This window comes from Carettochelys insculpta, chromosome 6 (assembly GCF_033958435.1).
Source record: "Carettochelys insculpta isolate YL-2023 chromosome 6, ASM3395843v1, whole genome shotgun sequence".
In the NCBI taxonomy this organism is placed as follows: domain Eukaryota; kingdom Metazoa; phylum Chordata; order Testudines; family Carettochelyidae; genus Carettochelys; species Carettochelys insculpta.
Window position 1 is genome coordinate 11,946,597 of NC_134142.1, and position 15,232 is coordinate 11,961,828.

The 15,232-nt window shown below is 40.0% G+C and overlaps 1 protein-coding gene across 2 annotated transcripts in view; it reads right to left on the minus strand.

Moving 5' to 3' along the window:
- Positions 1 to 15,232, minus strand: part of EXOC5 (exocyst complex component 5) — a 37,704-nt gene that overhangs the window by 14,469 nt on the left and 8,003 nt on the right. The window contains exons 3-10 of one of the 2 annotated variants that reach the window (XM_074996250.1): positions 12,358 to 12,517; positions 8,102 to 8,296; positions 3,803 to 3,867; positions 3,384 to 3,412; positions 3,125 to 3,234; positions 2,825 to 2,869; positions 2,562 to 2,702; positions 979 to 1,061 (exon numbers count right to left, since the gene is read on the minus strand). In XM_074996250.1, the coding sequence (XP_074852351.1) occupies positions 979 to 1,061; positions 2,562 to 2,702; positions 2,825 to 2,869; positions 3,125 to 3,234; positions 3,384 to 3,412; positions 3,803 to 3,867; positions 8,102 to 8,296; positions 12,358 to 12,517 (828 nt within the window). The remainder of the gene's footprint in view (positions 1 to 978; positions 1,062 to 2,561; positions 2,703 to 2,824; positions 2,870 to 3,124; positions 3,235 to 3,383; positions 3,413 to 3,802; positions 3,868 to 8,101; positions 8,297 to 12,357; positions 12,518 to 15,232) is intronic. The other variant, XM_074996251.1, reaches the window with a different exon arrangement.

Here is a 15,232-nt window from a genome sequence, read left to right on the forward strand (position 1 = left end):
ATTGGCCTTTATTCAAATTTGGCTAAGCCATCCCTTTTTCATGAAGGGGTGGGAGTGACTTAGGAAGTATATGAAGAGGACTATGGGGTCTGGGACTGTGCACATGAGGATTAGACAATCCTGGTGTCTGTCCTGCTTGCAGCTTCCCCTCTGCACCATGTGCTACCACCTGCACTCAGCATCACTGGCCCAGCACTTTGCCCAAGGGCAGTTCTGCCTCTGCCCCATGAAATGGGCTAGGTCTCCTGTGTGACCTCAAAGATTTTGCATTCCTTAGCTGCCCAAATGCATTAGGGAACAGACTTAGGGAGGATCCAATGAATGGCACCAGGCAGGAGCTTGTGTCTTCTACAGGGTACAGGACTAGGATAGGGAGGTCCAGCCACGCCAACCACCACAGCACCTGTAGGGGTTTCTGAATTAGGGCCAGATTTTAAGGTCCTGGGCTTTGTGCACTTTCACTACAGGGACTGGAGGAATGGCCGGAGTTGGGGGCAGTCGATAAAAGACTCTACTTCCAACCCAACATATACTGAGTTACAAAACAAGTAGGTCCTACAAACACAAACCAAATCACAGACACCTGCACCCCAAACCACAACTTTCACAAAAGTGGCCACAACTCCACCCTCCATCCCCCTGGCCCAGAAATCACAACTACCTTTCAATTATATGTCTTACAAGTGCAGTCCAACTGTCAATTTCACTTTTCATAGTATGAGTGTACAGGGGTTATATACTTTGCTAAATAATAATTTCAGTCTCTAATTCCTCAAAAATCTAGATACTTTCTGTAAAAGTACAATAGCTGTTTTCTAAAAGGTCACATGGTTTAAAAAGGAAAACCAGCAAAGCAGATGGGCAGTAAATTGCCATCCAATTTTTAAAGAAAGTTGGAATACTGAACCTTTCTTCTGACCTCTTAACAAATGAACCTTTCAAAAACAAACAAAATGTTGATAATCAAATTATAGCTACCTTGTATACAGCTCATAAAGATTCTTTAGATACTGTTCTGCATCTGACTTCCTATGTTCTTCTAATTGATCTTTTACATAACTCTATAAAAATAGAAACAATCTCAGTTAGAGTAATAAAAATCAACATTTCATATTATCTATAATAAAGAATCTTCATCTTATGTAACAGCCATACATATTCACTTTTTATCTCAATTTATACACATCTTACATTTAACTCTAGGGTTTTAGCTAAATATAGATATATTTTAAGTAAACTAGTTTGGAAATGCAAGACATCTGCTGCAATCAACATAAATTGTACTCACTTGTGTTTTAAATATCTCCTAACTGCTTCTGCACAAGACCCAAAGTTATAAGAGCCAAAGCTTCTGATTTTCAAAGCAAAAGAAGGCTGAAGCTCTACATCCATTCTTAGTACAGAGAGGAAAGGAACACAACAACTGATGAACAAGTGAATGAGTGAGATGCACTTATATGCTCATGAGTAAACAGATCACTTCTCCTCCAAGGAAAGAGCCAGAATTAAATCTAAGGAATTTTCAATTTTACGATTAGGCTTTACCAGTATTGTTCTAGATAGGAAAAGTAAGATCTTCCACATGTACATGGAGCAGCATAACATATGTAAGTAGTCACACTGACTTTATTCACATAGTTAAGTATTTGCAGAATGAGGGACAGTTATTTTCAGCAACATTAGGTTTTCATATTACTACTGCATTAGCTGTGGGACCCCATCAAGCTCACTGACAGTGGTACAAAAGGGCCTGGATCTCCCCCCGATGCAACCACCACTACTGCAGCAGCCTATACCCGAGGCCCTTTAAATTGCCACTGGAGCTGAGCGTTGTGCACTCTGATGGCTCTGAGGGCTGGTCCAGAGACATACTGTGGTCCAACTTCAACACTTCTGAGGGTGCCAAGGTGGGCCCCTCCACCTTGACCAGGGGCTCAGAAAGGCTGTTGGTCGTAAGGGAACCTATTCCTGGGGATGAATTGTGCTAGTATATTTAGTGCTGCCTCACCGCCAAAAGCTGACTCCAAGAATGAAAGGATTAAAGATATTTAACAAACATAAAATTTCTTTTCTCCCCAAATTTTTCATGTTGGGTCCACTGGTATAGATCTAGTATCTGCAAGACCTAATCAGAATCATTAGTGAATATACTTAATCTTCCCATTTAAATCCATCCATCCATTTTTTTCCATCTGTGTGGAATACATTTTATGTGCACCAAGACATGTATGAATGTGCACCAACAAAAGAAACAAAACCTCGTCATGGGTGCTCTGCTGACCAGCTGGGCATCATTTAAATCTCTCAGCTTACAAGAAACACTGGTCTACATGTATTTGTGTTTTAAGTATTCTTTATTATTTGTGCCTATAGTATACAAACAGCTACTTTAGCACCCTTTATTGATTGATTTTGCTTTAATTTATTAAAAGTAGTCAAATGTGTGATTAAGGTTACTGAAATTATTATAAACAATATAGATTCCTTAGGATTTTGTTACTTATGTATTTAAAAATGAGAAAGAAGATTTCTTAAACTTTAATATGCCAAAGTTAAAATACCTGAAGTTTGACTTCAAAGATATTTTGAATAAGTTTGGCCAACACAGTCTCTGGACTACTAAAGATATCTCCAACTTGTTTGTTCACTCGCTGACAAAGGATGGCTGTATCTTCAAATATATCATTCCTCAAGTAAGCTCCCTAGAGATTCAAGGAACATTACAATGTAAAATTTCCAAACTAATAGATATCAACAATAGTAAAATATATGCACAAACAATTGACTCAAAAATAAAGGTACATCTATTTTTAAAACACGTTACCTCTTGACATTGTTTTATGTATACATCCACACAGTGGGAATAGCCCTATGGGATGGGAAAAACACCTCAATTAAAATGTTTTTTATACTTACAGTATTATAAGCTATTATGTGAAGAATTAAAACAAAGAAAATGCAGAAGATTATTGAAAATGGTCTGCTTAGTTTTAAATGATAAATTTACCAAAGAATGAAAAAGATAGCAGACCCATTTCTTCAGAAGTCTAGATTAGCTTCATTACTGTATTAAAAAGGTCCTTAATGCAGCATGTGCTTGTAAAGTTAAAAACTCAGACTTTACCTTGAAGTGAAGTAAAACAGCTGCTACTTCACGCATTCTGGAGATTTCCCCCCTTCTCTGTGCATTGGTAAACTCCTGAATCAGTTGCAACTCTAAATCATGGTATTTACCTGAAAAGGAAAAAAAAGGCAAACATATATCCATCAAGCTTTGCAAGCAAGTGATTAACAAAGAAACAAAGACAGTTGAATGTTGTAAATAAAAGATTAAAAAGCCAAGCAATGCAAGCAAAATTGGTTGAATGGAATAGGAAACTTACTTGCTATTTTTGATTTTACTTCGGAAAACCTGTTAAATCAAAAAATGTACTATTAATCAAAATCCACACCAAAAAAAACCAAACAAATATTAACATGTTAATTCAACACTTTTGCTATCAACTGCAGTTCAGACGTAACAACATGCGGAGCAGGAAGACAATGATTCATGCTTTATCTGTAAAAAAAAAAAACCTAAGAAATTATTATACAGACATGGAAATAAGCACACAAATTATTTACAGTAAAATGTCTCATACTTCCTAAATTCATGTTTGAACATACATCACTTACAAAAATATGCTCATGTGAAAAACTATTAAAGGAATCCACCGAGGCAAGGCACCAAGAAAAAAAATTGTTGTTATATAATAAAGTGATATGTAATCCAAATATTTAAAATGTATTAATTGGATTTTACCTGTCAAAAGGTAATTCTTGTGCAATCAGATGCAACTTCTGAATAATATCAGCGGCCTCTTTAATCTATTGGGGGAGGAAAGTCACAGGTTTACTAAAAAAATCTTGAAGTTATGTCTGTAAGGTTTCTCTCTTTCTCCACAATGTCCCTCCTCCCCTCTTTTTGCAAGTTGCTTGGTATCACAGCATGTTTTTATTATGACAGATCAATCTTCCTGGATATACTGGTAGGTCTTTTTGTTATAGGATCAGAAGAAAACTTCTTAAATCTGTAAGAAGCGCTAGCTCAGCTGTCTATTGCTACTGCAATATTACACTGTGCAAGGAATCAAAATCCAAGACATAACTCAATCTGCCACTCCTAAACTTAAAGTTCTGAGAGTAATGCTGTGACATTCCGCTAAAGCCCATGATAAAGTGGCTCGTGACTGATACAGCCAAGTCAAAAGCAGCACTAAAATTTCAAGTAAGCTGCATTTTTTCTTCAGCTAGAAAGGGCAATCATGACATGATGCCTGGAGGCTAAAGCAGAGTATGTCTAAAGTTTCTAAGACCATGCAATGAGGGGTAGAAATCACATTCAAATGATTTTCTCTGTGGCAGAGGCTATGGTTCAGATGAAAGGGATTTTAATCCGGGAGGTATAAAATAACATCTTAGAACAAACACCCTTGCCGATATTTAATTACAAGACATATCAAGTGCAGTTAAAACATTTTACAAACTCCTGTTTGCCCATAGACAGAAAAACTTTGGACAGATGAGTAAAGATAAATTATCTTCTGTCAGTCATCATGATAAAGGGTGTCTGAACAGATTTTACTGTCAGTTTTGGCAGGCTGAGTTAAAATTATGAGAATGAAAATCACAGCATTTGCACCTGTAAACATTGTGGCTGCATGTTACTGAAGCCCTTCAAAAGCTGAAGTTTACAGACAGGCCCAAAAACAAACAAAGTGCCTCCAGGTTGATTTTGGAAGGTTTATTAGTGCAGCCCTGGCGGCTGCAGGGTACCTTCAGGGATCAGGAATATCCTAGCTTCTGTGTATCCACCAACAAAACAATGATGCTAGATTTGACGGGAGTAAGGTGATGCGAACATCACGCTATGCTATTCTTGTCACTTCTGTTCTTTTGAGTTGGGGGAGGTCTCCCGGGCACTAAAATAATACAAATATTTTTATTTTTTCCCCCCCCACAATTAACCAAGTTCTTAAGTGAAGTTCCAGAACTTAGTAACACCTGTGCACAACAGAAGCCATGACACATCAATCAATATTCCCTGGTTTCTACTGCAATCCACACATTTCATTTTTTAATTGTATCAGACCTCAATGAACTGTGTTAAATCAAAATATGGATGCTATAAAAAACAAGACTAGAAGTACCTAAAACGTAGAAAAATATGGACAGAGATGAACAGGAGGGAGTTTTAACTGATAATTCAACCTAATATATTTTTATCCACGCAAAGGACAAAACAGCTAAATTCTGATTACAGAGCAGTAATTTAGAGGATTTGAGGGTGACAGCAAACACATGAAACTTGAGCACATGGTGCAATGATAGTGTATAAAGAGCACACAATCTTGGCATCACTGGTAAAACTAGGGAGGTGATTATTTTACCCATCTTTAGAGAAATGACATCTGGAGTACTTTGCTCAGACATAGGCTTAACTTTACAGAAAGAGGATTGATAATCAGTCCCTCCAAAGCAGGACAGCTGAAGTGATGATGAACAAAAGATATAGCTTCATGAAAAAGCTGAAGAAATTGAACATACACAGTTTGGGAAAGAGAATACAAAACAAAGATATATCACATCACACAAATAAAAATGGGGGAGAATTATTCAGATTATTTAAAAAGTGGTAAATTTGAAAAAATAAAAAAAGGTGGAAAATCCAGTTAGACTTCAGGAAAAAATTTGCACCCATCAGGTCCATAAGGCAGTACAATAGTTTACCAGAGAAATCATCAAGGAATGATCATTAAGTGCCCTAGAAAGAAATTAATTTTAAACACTCAGGTAAAAGTGTTAAACTGAACCCTGCACTTCTGTGGGGATAATGCCAGCACAATCCAGGAGGTACCATTAGCCTTAAAAGCAATGATGTACAGACATTTGGGCTCCAAGATCAGATAACAAAGAAATACTGATGTGTTATTTTTAGAGAGCACACAGTATAGCACTTAAATTGTTGTGGGAACAAGGAGATGGTAAAGCTTATGGCTACGGCTACATGCGAGGCTTTTCCCAGCAAAACTGGGAGTCTGTCAGGAAAAAATGTGGCACTTTGTCACCAGTTAGTCAACAAAACCTGGGACACGCACCAGCAGCATTATACCTCTCCCTGTTCAGGTATAACACCTCTCTTGTCAGCGTTCTGTCGGCAAAACAGCTGTGTAGACAATCCAGGGACCTTTTGTTGACAGGCAGGACTTCAGTTTCACCAGGCAGCCCTGTTTGTAGAGCTTCTGGTCAGCCTGTCTGTCGAGAGAAGGCCGGGCAGTCTGGCTGCTCTGTCGACAGAGCGGCTTGCTCTTTTGATCTGCTTTATGTGTAGATGCAATCTGTCAACAGATGTTTTGCTGAGAAATCCCTTCTAACAGTAACTTCTGTCAGACAGACTTCTCGTGTAGACGTAGCCTATGTCTAGGCATGATCTCCCTTCTTCCTATGAACATTTTCTCTACCTGTGAATTGGAGGAAGTTAGAGTGCAGTCAAAATGTAAACAGCCAACTTACATGGTATCTACATAGCATTACTTGCACTAGAAAATTCATTTTCTACTCCCAGCTCTGCCATAGGCTTCCTTAGTGGCCTAACACAAACGGTTTGGTCTCTGCCTCACATCCCTCCTTCACACCCACATCTGTAAGAGGCAGACACTACTTCACTGGGCAGTGTTAAAATCAATTCATGTTCATCAAACATGAGTTCATCTTTGCCTTAAAATCTATTCAAATATAATGGGAACTTTCTAGTGGAAAGTGCTATGTGCCACGTTCTAATTATAAATGGTATGAAATTAGGTATTGAGCGATGATACTTGCAGCAGTAGGCGCAAAAATAACTATTCTAGTCTCCACTGTACTATTTTATTCTCCTATTGCTACATGGGATTTCATATGGAAGTGAATGGTAAACACTTTTTGAAAAAAAGATGAGCAAGATTTAATGTGTCTAGCTTAGAAAGTTACTCCATTCTTTTATATACTGATTTAGACATGTTATTGTCTGCTTGTGCTATTTTTAGTTTAAACTTTTTTTTGGGGATAGACGAGAACACTCTTTCACACTCTTATTAACTAATGCAGCGTGTCAATCAGCAATTACTGTATACTGACAGACAATGACTCAAATACCACTGTGTAACTGGCTGCTATGGAGTATGAACATATGAAATGATTAATTTCTAATTTTTTTTAAGCTAAGCAGTAAGGAGAGGACTATTAACCCTGAGCTATGACTCACATCTCTCCCATCCGATGTATTTCAAGCAGAATCAGCCGTCCTTAACATTTTGTGAGGCCTGCAAAATAAATTTTTGTCTTCCCAAATGTAGCAACTCCCATTCAACATGCTCACCCCACATTGTGCAGTACTTTGGCTTAGTGAGACTATTCTTTGGGATATATTGTAAATGTAGCATTCATTTTACACACTGCTTGGAGTTCTCCCTGCACCCTGTTTCCTGCATCAGCTGGTTCCACTTCTACAGCTGGTCCTTTCAGTAGAACTGATCAGTTTACACTAATTTATACTTTCAAAACTGTCTATAGAAACTTCTCTTCTTTAGACTTCTTTCAAGAAGTATCTCAGGTTTCATGTTTGGTTCCTCCAAATCTTGGAGAGGATACACCACTGTAGGCTGTATGTAGTCCAAAAGTATACTCATATTATAAGTATCCATGGCCAGTAGATCTCTCAAAAGTTGTTTTAAAAATCTTTATGGATTAATGGAAGCAACTGAAGTCAGGGAGGGGTTCAAAGAAAAAAGGCAAGAGATTTCTGTGTGCATTCTGAAATGCCCTCTCAGCATTTTTCAAATCATTTATAATTTCATAAAATGAAAAATGCCAAAATTGCCAAATTAAGAATCATTGAATACAAATGCTTTATCAGCGATCTGCAGGCCAGAGTTGTTAATTTACATTTCAGAACAATGAAACTTTAACAAGTCAGGCACTCGCTGGTTTGAAGTCTGACCATGGTAAGTCATGGTAACAGCTTGTAATTAGGGCAGTACTGCTTACTGCTTTGAACTGCTTTCATCCCGCTGACAGCTCTTACCTTTTCAGAGTTTGTAAAAACATCAGACTTCAGCTCTCCATCCAGAAACTCATTAAAGTATTTCATCAGTTTCTGAGCCTCCACAGCCCGTTGCCGTGGCGTGTTTACCCCCTCCAGTTGGTCACCAAGGTGACAGACCTTAGTTGCTACATAGCTGATATGCTCATCTAGTTCTTGGAAATGCTGAAAGGCAACCTGTGAGAACACAAATATGCCTATAAAACACCCAATTTTTCCACTTAAAAGTTCAATCTAGTATCAGTCACAATGACAAGCAAACTAAACTGGACACCTGCATTACAAGCTCTTCACTCTGAGCTGGAGATAATGCCTGTAACTGGGAAAGAGAAATATGCTTCATTTAGCATGTACCACTAATTGCCTGGAATTCACTTATTTTACACTTTTCTCAAGTGGGCACAAGGAGAGAAGCCACACAGGTAGTATATACATTGTGTGGATGCAGCTCCCACAACTCAAAGAGCTGCATACGCAGCCCACAATGATGAACAGGTTGAGAACCACGGATATAAGACAACACTAAAGATGAAAGGCAGCAGTCTATAACCAGAACTGGAATCTTAGTATTTTAAAACTAATATTACAGAATAGTGGTCCAGTGCTCAGCTGATATACACTGGCACAGCTCTGCTGAACAGAGGACCTGTGCAGATTTACACCAGCTGAGGCTATGACCCCATACCTTTAGCAAAGATATTTATGAAAAATACCAAACTGAATTTGTAAAGTACCAAAACCAGATGTGACTTAATTACAATTAGGTACTGAACCCTAAATTTTGTCCTTCTCCCTTCTAATAGATCTGGGGCCAAATTCACACGCACACACACAAACACACTTCATATGTATATGAAGATGTATGAACATTATATACATGAACATTTTAAGTTATGCACAAGATGTTGCAAATAAGATATGTATTTTATAATTTTATTCTTAGTTGACAGATACTCACAACCCAGACGAGAATCCAAAATTTGGATTTGTAACAACAGAAGTATAGTCATTCTCTAAATTCCCTAATCTGCAGAGCCATGCAGTTACCTATTAAACCCCATGCAAGAACAGAGGGCTGTGTCAGGGAGAGGCGCCTCTCCTCTCTCCATCAACCCCAGCTCAGCCATACCTCAGACTTGCTGCAGCTGGGGCAGAGGCTTCGCAGCCCCAACTCAACCCCCACATAGACCTGCCACACCTAGAAGACAGTCACCCCTCGACAGCCCGGCCCTGCCTCACCAGAGTGGCAGCAGCCATGGAGAGGGCACCTCTCACCTGGCCCCTAGCTGCTCCAGTGTGAGAGGGCTGGGGGTAGTCCTCTCTCCCCAAGGAAGCACATCCCACAATTGCTCATCCTTAGCCCCATACCCAGAGCCTTCAGCCCTCCACATGCCAAAACTCTGCCCCAGCACTGAGCTCCCTCACACCCTTTTATCCCTGGTCCCTCCCCAAACCCCATACTCCAGCCAGAACACTCATACTCCCCACATTCCAACCCGCTGCCTCAGCAAAGAGCCCCCTCCCACATATTTAACCCTTCAGCCCCCACCTCTGCCATACACCATCCATGTGAAGAATGAAATCTGCTACGTGCACGAACACAGTTGCAATGTTCTTAACAAAACTCATTCCACCTGAAAAATTTGAGGTAATATTGCTCATACTGGGTTAAAAGAGTAGTCTGTCAAAGCTGACTCAATATTCGATCTTCTGATGATGATTGGCACTGGATGATTCACAAATGAACAAGACAATTGCAAGTGATCCATCTCTTATTATCCACTCCCGCCTTCTGGCAGTCAGAGGTTTAGGGACACCCAGAGCACAGTGGGGTTGCATTCCTGAACATCTTGGCTAATAGCCATTGATGGACCTATCCATCCACGCACTTATCTAATTCTTTTTGAACCATTTTGCTTTTGGCCTTATTAATATCCCATGGCAATGAGCTGCACACACAGATGAAAAAATATCCATAGCTTTTGTTCTGCATATTCCTTAGCACAGGGGTCACAACCTGTGGCTCTTTAAGAACTTCTTTGAAGCTCCCAATGCTATAATTGTAAAGTTAAAAAAAAAATAGCTGATTATTTTTAACAAACAGTGAATGTCTAAAAGCCCAATAATGAACAACTCTAAATAGCAAACTATGTGTGATCCTGAAACACTGAAATATGTGCAGTGCATTGTGGGATATAATATTGTATCTGTGTTTTGATTGTGTTGCTAATAAAGTCCTGATTTTGAAATGGAAAAGGAAGCTTGCAGCTTCCTGTGAAGGGCAGCATGCGTTTTATGACAGAAAATTGAAATTAAATGTGAAGTGAAATTGGCATAAAATGGGGCTGCAATGGCTTAAAAAAGAGGAAAATCAAAGATGAAAACAGGATTTCAAACTGAATGGGCCCAATCCTTCACATTTATAACAAGTTCAGCTGGGCTCTCTTTGGGCTTGTGTACACTACCAGCTTTCTTTGAAAGAAGGATGGTAATTAGGATGTTGGGAGTTTACTAATGAAGTGCTGCTGTGCATAGGCAGCACTTCATTAAGCAAATTTCCCCCCGAGGCAGCTTGGAAGTTTTAAACTTTAAAGCTCACCCGACGGTACTTCAAAGTGCTGGGGCAACTTACTCTGAGGAGTAAGGAGACTTTGAAGTTGCCCCAGCACTTGGAAGTTTTAAACTTCGAAGTACTGGCACATGTGTAGCTGTGGCTCACCTGCTGGTACTTCGAAGTGCTGGGGCAACTTCAAAGTCTCCTTACTCCTCAGAGTAAGTTGCCCCAGCACTTTGAAGTACCGGCAGGTGAGCTTTAAAGTTTAAAACTTCCAAGCTGCCTCAGGGGGAAATTTGCTTCATTAGTAAATTTGCTTCATTAGTAAACTCCCAACACCCTAATTACCATCCTTCCTTCGAAGGAAGGTGGTAGTGTAGACAAGCCCTTTATGTCTCATTGGCAATGAAAATTCGCCAACAACAAAAAAAATGCAGCCTCAGAGGCGTTTTCTCAAAAAAAACACACTATTTTTGCCTAGAAGTATGCAGCTTGAGATGACAGAAAAAAATCCCTGGAGGTGCTGCTACGTATAACAGAGCAAAGTAAGAACATGTTCACCAAATGGGTGAAATCACCACGTAGCCTAACTGTGTGGCTAGTTTTGTCACAACTCAAGAGGTGGTGAAACAAGAACAGCCGTTCATAGATAGTGAATATATAAAAGAGTGCTTTATCAAAGAATCAGAGCAAATGTACACTGATTTCAAAAACCAAATTGTTCAGAATTTAGCATCCTCCAGAGAGAGAAGGTTTGGGAGTGAAAGTCAGGAAACTAGTGGTGTATATACACACCCACATGCACACATGTGCACACACACACAGTGTGAGGAAACAAAATATGTAAAAAGTTTGTGGAAGTCCTGTAGTAAACGTATCACATTACCAATCATTGTGTGTGAACTATTCTTAAAATAGGGGTTACAAAAGTATGGTTTGACTTTTTTTATTAAGGACCATTTTGTATTCACATTCACTGTGGCTCTTGAATTACACTCTGCCCCAGTTTTGAGTCCCCTCATGCACCCCTCCTTGCTCCCAAAGCCCACACCCTCAACCCCTCCTGCAACCCAAAACTCTGCCCCAGACTGGAGTCCTTGCCTGCTGAGGGCCCTGGGGTAGGGGCAGGGTACACCTTATGTTGTCCTTAAATTCTAAAAGTGATCTTGGACATAAAAATATTGGAGACCACTGCCTCAAGCGTTCTGGCTTTGCTGCTCAATTATGCTTGAATCCATTATAAATGGGTTTCACTCTAGTACACAGCCATTATTAACTACAAGGTAAATGCTGCATATAAAAAATATTATTTTTCTCCCCTTCCTTCTCTCCCCTGGCAGAGGGTTGCCAACTCCTCCCAGGTGAGCAGGGAGATAGTCCTCACTCCTGGTGCCTAGCAAGGAATGAAGAGAAGCTGGTCTTGCTAAAGCTGATTGCATTGTAATTGAACATATGGCTTTCATGAGAACCCTTGCCATTGCCAGTATATCTTGCAGGGCTCGAATTGCCCAACAAACCACGAAGTAAAAAGATCTCTTTTACAGATAAAACTCCCATACACACTTTTTTCAAGGACACTGTTTACAGAGATCTGACTGTAAATTATGGTTCCACTCTATTGAGAATTTTTGTATAGGATAAGATATTTTTCAATAACTTTTATAATTTAACACTAACTATGCACCTTCATTTTTACCTGATTGCTCTTCTGCAGCTCTTGTACTTTCTTGGCAAACTCTTTGGCTTCTTTCTGGCAATGCTGTTCTAGCTTCTCCACCTTTCTCTGAATCCTTTCATCCATTACCTGTAGCTCTTGAATATGATTTACAAATTCTTCTAATAATCTGATTTAAAAAAATGATGATTTGACAAAGTAGATTTTAGTACGAAAAAGTTTATCTTGTTACAGTAAAAATGTATTAAAGGCACAGGACCTAAGAAACTCACTCACATGCAGGAAATGAGAAGCTTCCTTTGGCTACTAACCAAACATAAGAATTTAAGTTTTTTTTTCCCCCCCTAAAAGTTACTAACCGAAGGACTTTTCCCCATTACGGGTTTTTACAACATTAGTTACACCAGTGAAAAAATTCCTAATGTAGACAAACCTAAGCCTTCTCGACAAGATGGAAAACACCTGTGCCACAAACACTTCCCCTACAAGTCAAGAAAGAAACAGCGACAGGACTAAGCCCAATAACAAAAGACATGTGAACGATGCACCTGGGTAAATGCTGAATTGGTAGCAGAGAAGATGATGGCATTTCTTTTAGTACCTGTTCTTGGACCTGTTCGAAAAATCCATTTCTTTTCCACGTTAGCCTCTGGCAAGTAAGTGTCCAAATAATATGGAGCCCTTCCAACCTGATCCATTTATCAGGTGGGAGAAGGCACAAACTCCTATCCCAAAGAGTCTCGAGGCGACTGTGAGGTGAAGTCAGAGTGGTATCTCTGCAATTCTACTTGCCCCAATGAATAGCTCCAGAGTGTAGCTCCTCCGAGGTGTACAGTAGCCCCCCCGACTTATGCAGGAGTTGTGTTCTTGCAACCCCCACAAAGCAGGGGAGCCAGGAAACTGACAAGGACACCAGCCCTGGTCAGTTTCTTGGCTCCAGGGAGTGGAGGGGAGCCACCAACCAGATAGCAGCCTGGCTCCCCTCTGTTTGGTCAGTTTCGCAGCACAACACATGGCTAGTCAGTTTCCTGGCTCCAGGCACAGCATCTCCCAGCTGGAGAGAAGCCACAGCAGCACGGCTGTCTTTTTCCCTGGCTTTCACCAGCTGGGAGAAGCCGCACCAGGCAGACAGCTGTGGCAGCCTGACTTCTCCCAGCCGGTGGAAGCTGGAGAGAAGCCACACCACCAAGGCTGCCCTCCCAGCCTCCCCCACCTGGGGGAAACTGGGGGACAGAGAGCTGTGGCAGTGCAGCTCTCTGTCAGACTTGCTTCCCCTGGCTGGGGGAGCCAGGTGGGCAGACAGCCACAGAGCAGCTTCCAGTTGCACTTAAGTCATGTCAACACAAGTTAAGCGGAATTCAGAGTCATGCATTTCAGGGGCTTACTGTGTAGTTTTTCCACCAAGCAGCTAAATGAAATTGACCTGATTCTTGTCAGTTTCACCAGTGCTGACAGAGGTCTGAATGTGAGTGTTTACTGGGGTTAAAATTGACCAGGTTTCACTCAACTGCAGCTTTGCTATGAGCAAGAGCATTATTGGACTTATCTCTGCAGACTGCATTAGTTTACATACTGTTCATATTTCAAAAGTCATCTTTGCAAATGTAAAGACTAAAAAAAAAAACAAACCTCTTCACTTATTAAATGTTAGTTTGCGCAGAAATTCATGAACTTGCTCATAGAAGATTCCTGCTTACCTGGGGCAACATGGTTAATGCTATCACGTTATTGTTCTTCAGAATCAAAGCTTAACATTATGAAAGTAACCTTTAAAGTGTGTCCTGAATGTAAACCAGTGGCAATGACTACTCTTTAAAAATAATGACTCAGAAGTATGAACTTCTTCCATCCATCTTAACGAGTAACTTCAGTTCTGAATTGAAGGGACTGCACTATTCTAGAAACCCCTATGTCAACTGCTATAGCTGTCATGGAGGATAAGTCTACCAATGGCTATTAGCCAGCGTGGGCAGGGAAGATGTCAAGATCCTCTGTTTGTCAGAAGCTGGAAATGGGCAACAGGGGACCACTTGGTCATCAGCTGTTCTGTTCTTTTTCTCTGAAGCACCACTGTTGGATGACAGGACACAGATCTAGATGGACCCTCAATGAGACTCAGTGTAGCCTCTCTTATGTTCATGCGCCCAAGGGGCTAGACTTCTCACTAGAGGACTGTCACAAAACCTTATTAATGAAACCTCTATCTTTCATATCTATCTTTGGCTAGTATGGGCTTATCCGCTGAACTAAACTCCAGTTGTGGACATTCTGATTGCAGAATAAGAGTGTTTTGTTCCTGTTTACCTTGATCCACTGATTTACCAATGATTGAGACATGGATTCTTTTCAACATATCAGCAAATCAAAGTTACTTAAAACAACATAGCCTTCCTCATGCTAATGAGGGTAACAAATTAATGTTGTGTGGGAGATACTGAGATACCACAATCACTCAATCCTATAAAAACCCAAATGATACAGAAAATTGTCATTCCTTCCCTGGAGGGTATTAATACACAGATTTTCTACTTAATTGATGTTACTTGTTTAAATTTACTATATTAACCCAACAACAAGAACTCTAGCATTATTGCCCATGGTCATTCCTCAAATGAGCTCCCCCTCTTGACCAGAAAAAATGAGCAGTCAAAGCACTGGGAGAACATAGAAGCCATTTCCTTTTATTTAAAAAGAGATTTCCCAGATCATTTCTTACCACTATATTTTTGCCCCTCAATGAAACTGCTCTGAAATTCATTAAAAATTTGGCTTGCGGTCACATTTTTTAGCAGTTTTCCCAGTTGGAAGTCTCCTTGGATACCACTGACACTGCATATAGCTCTTACAGATATGAAAACAAGAATAGTTAAAGTTAACAAATCAT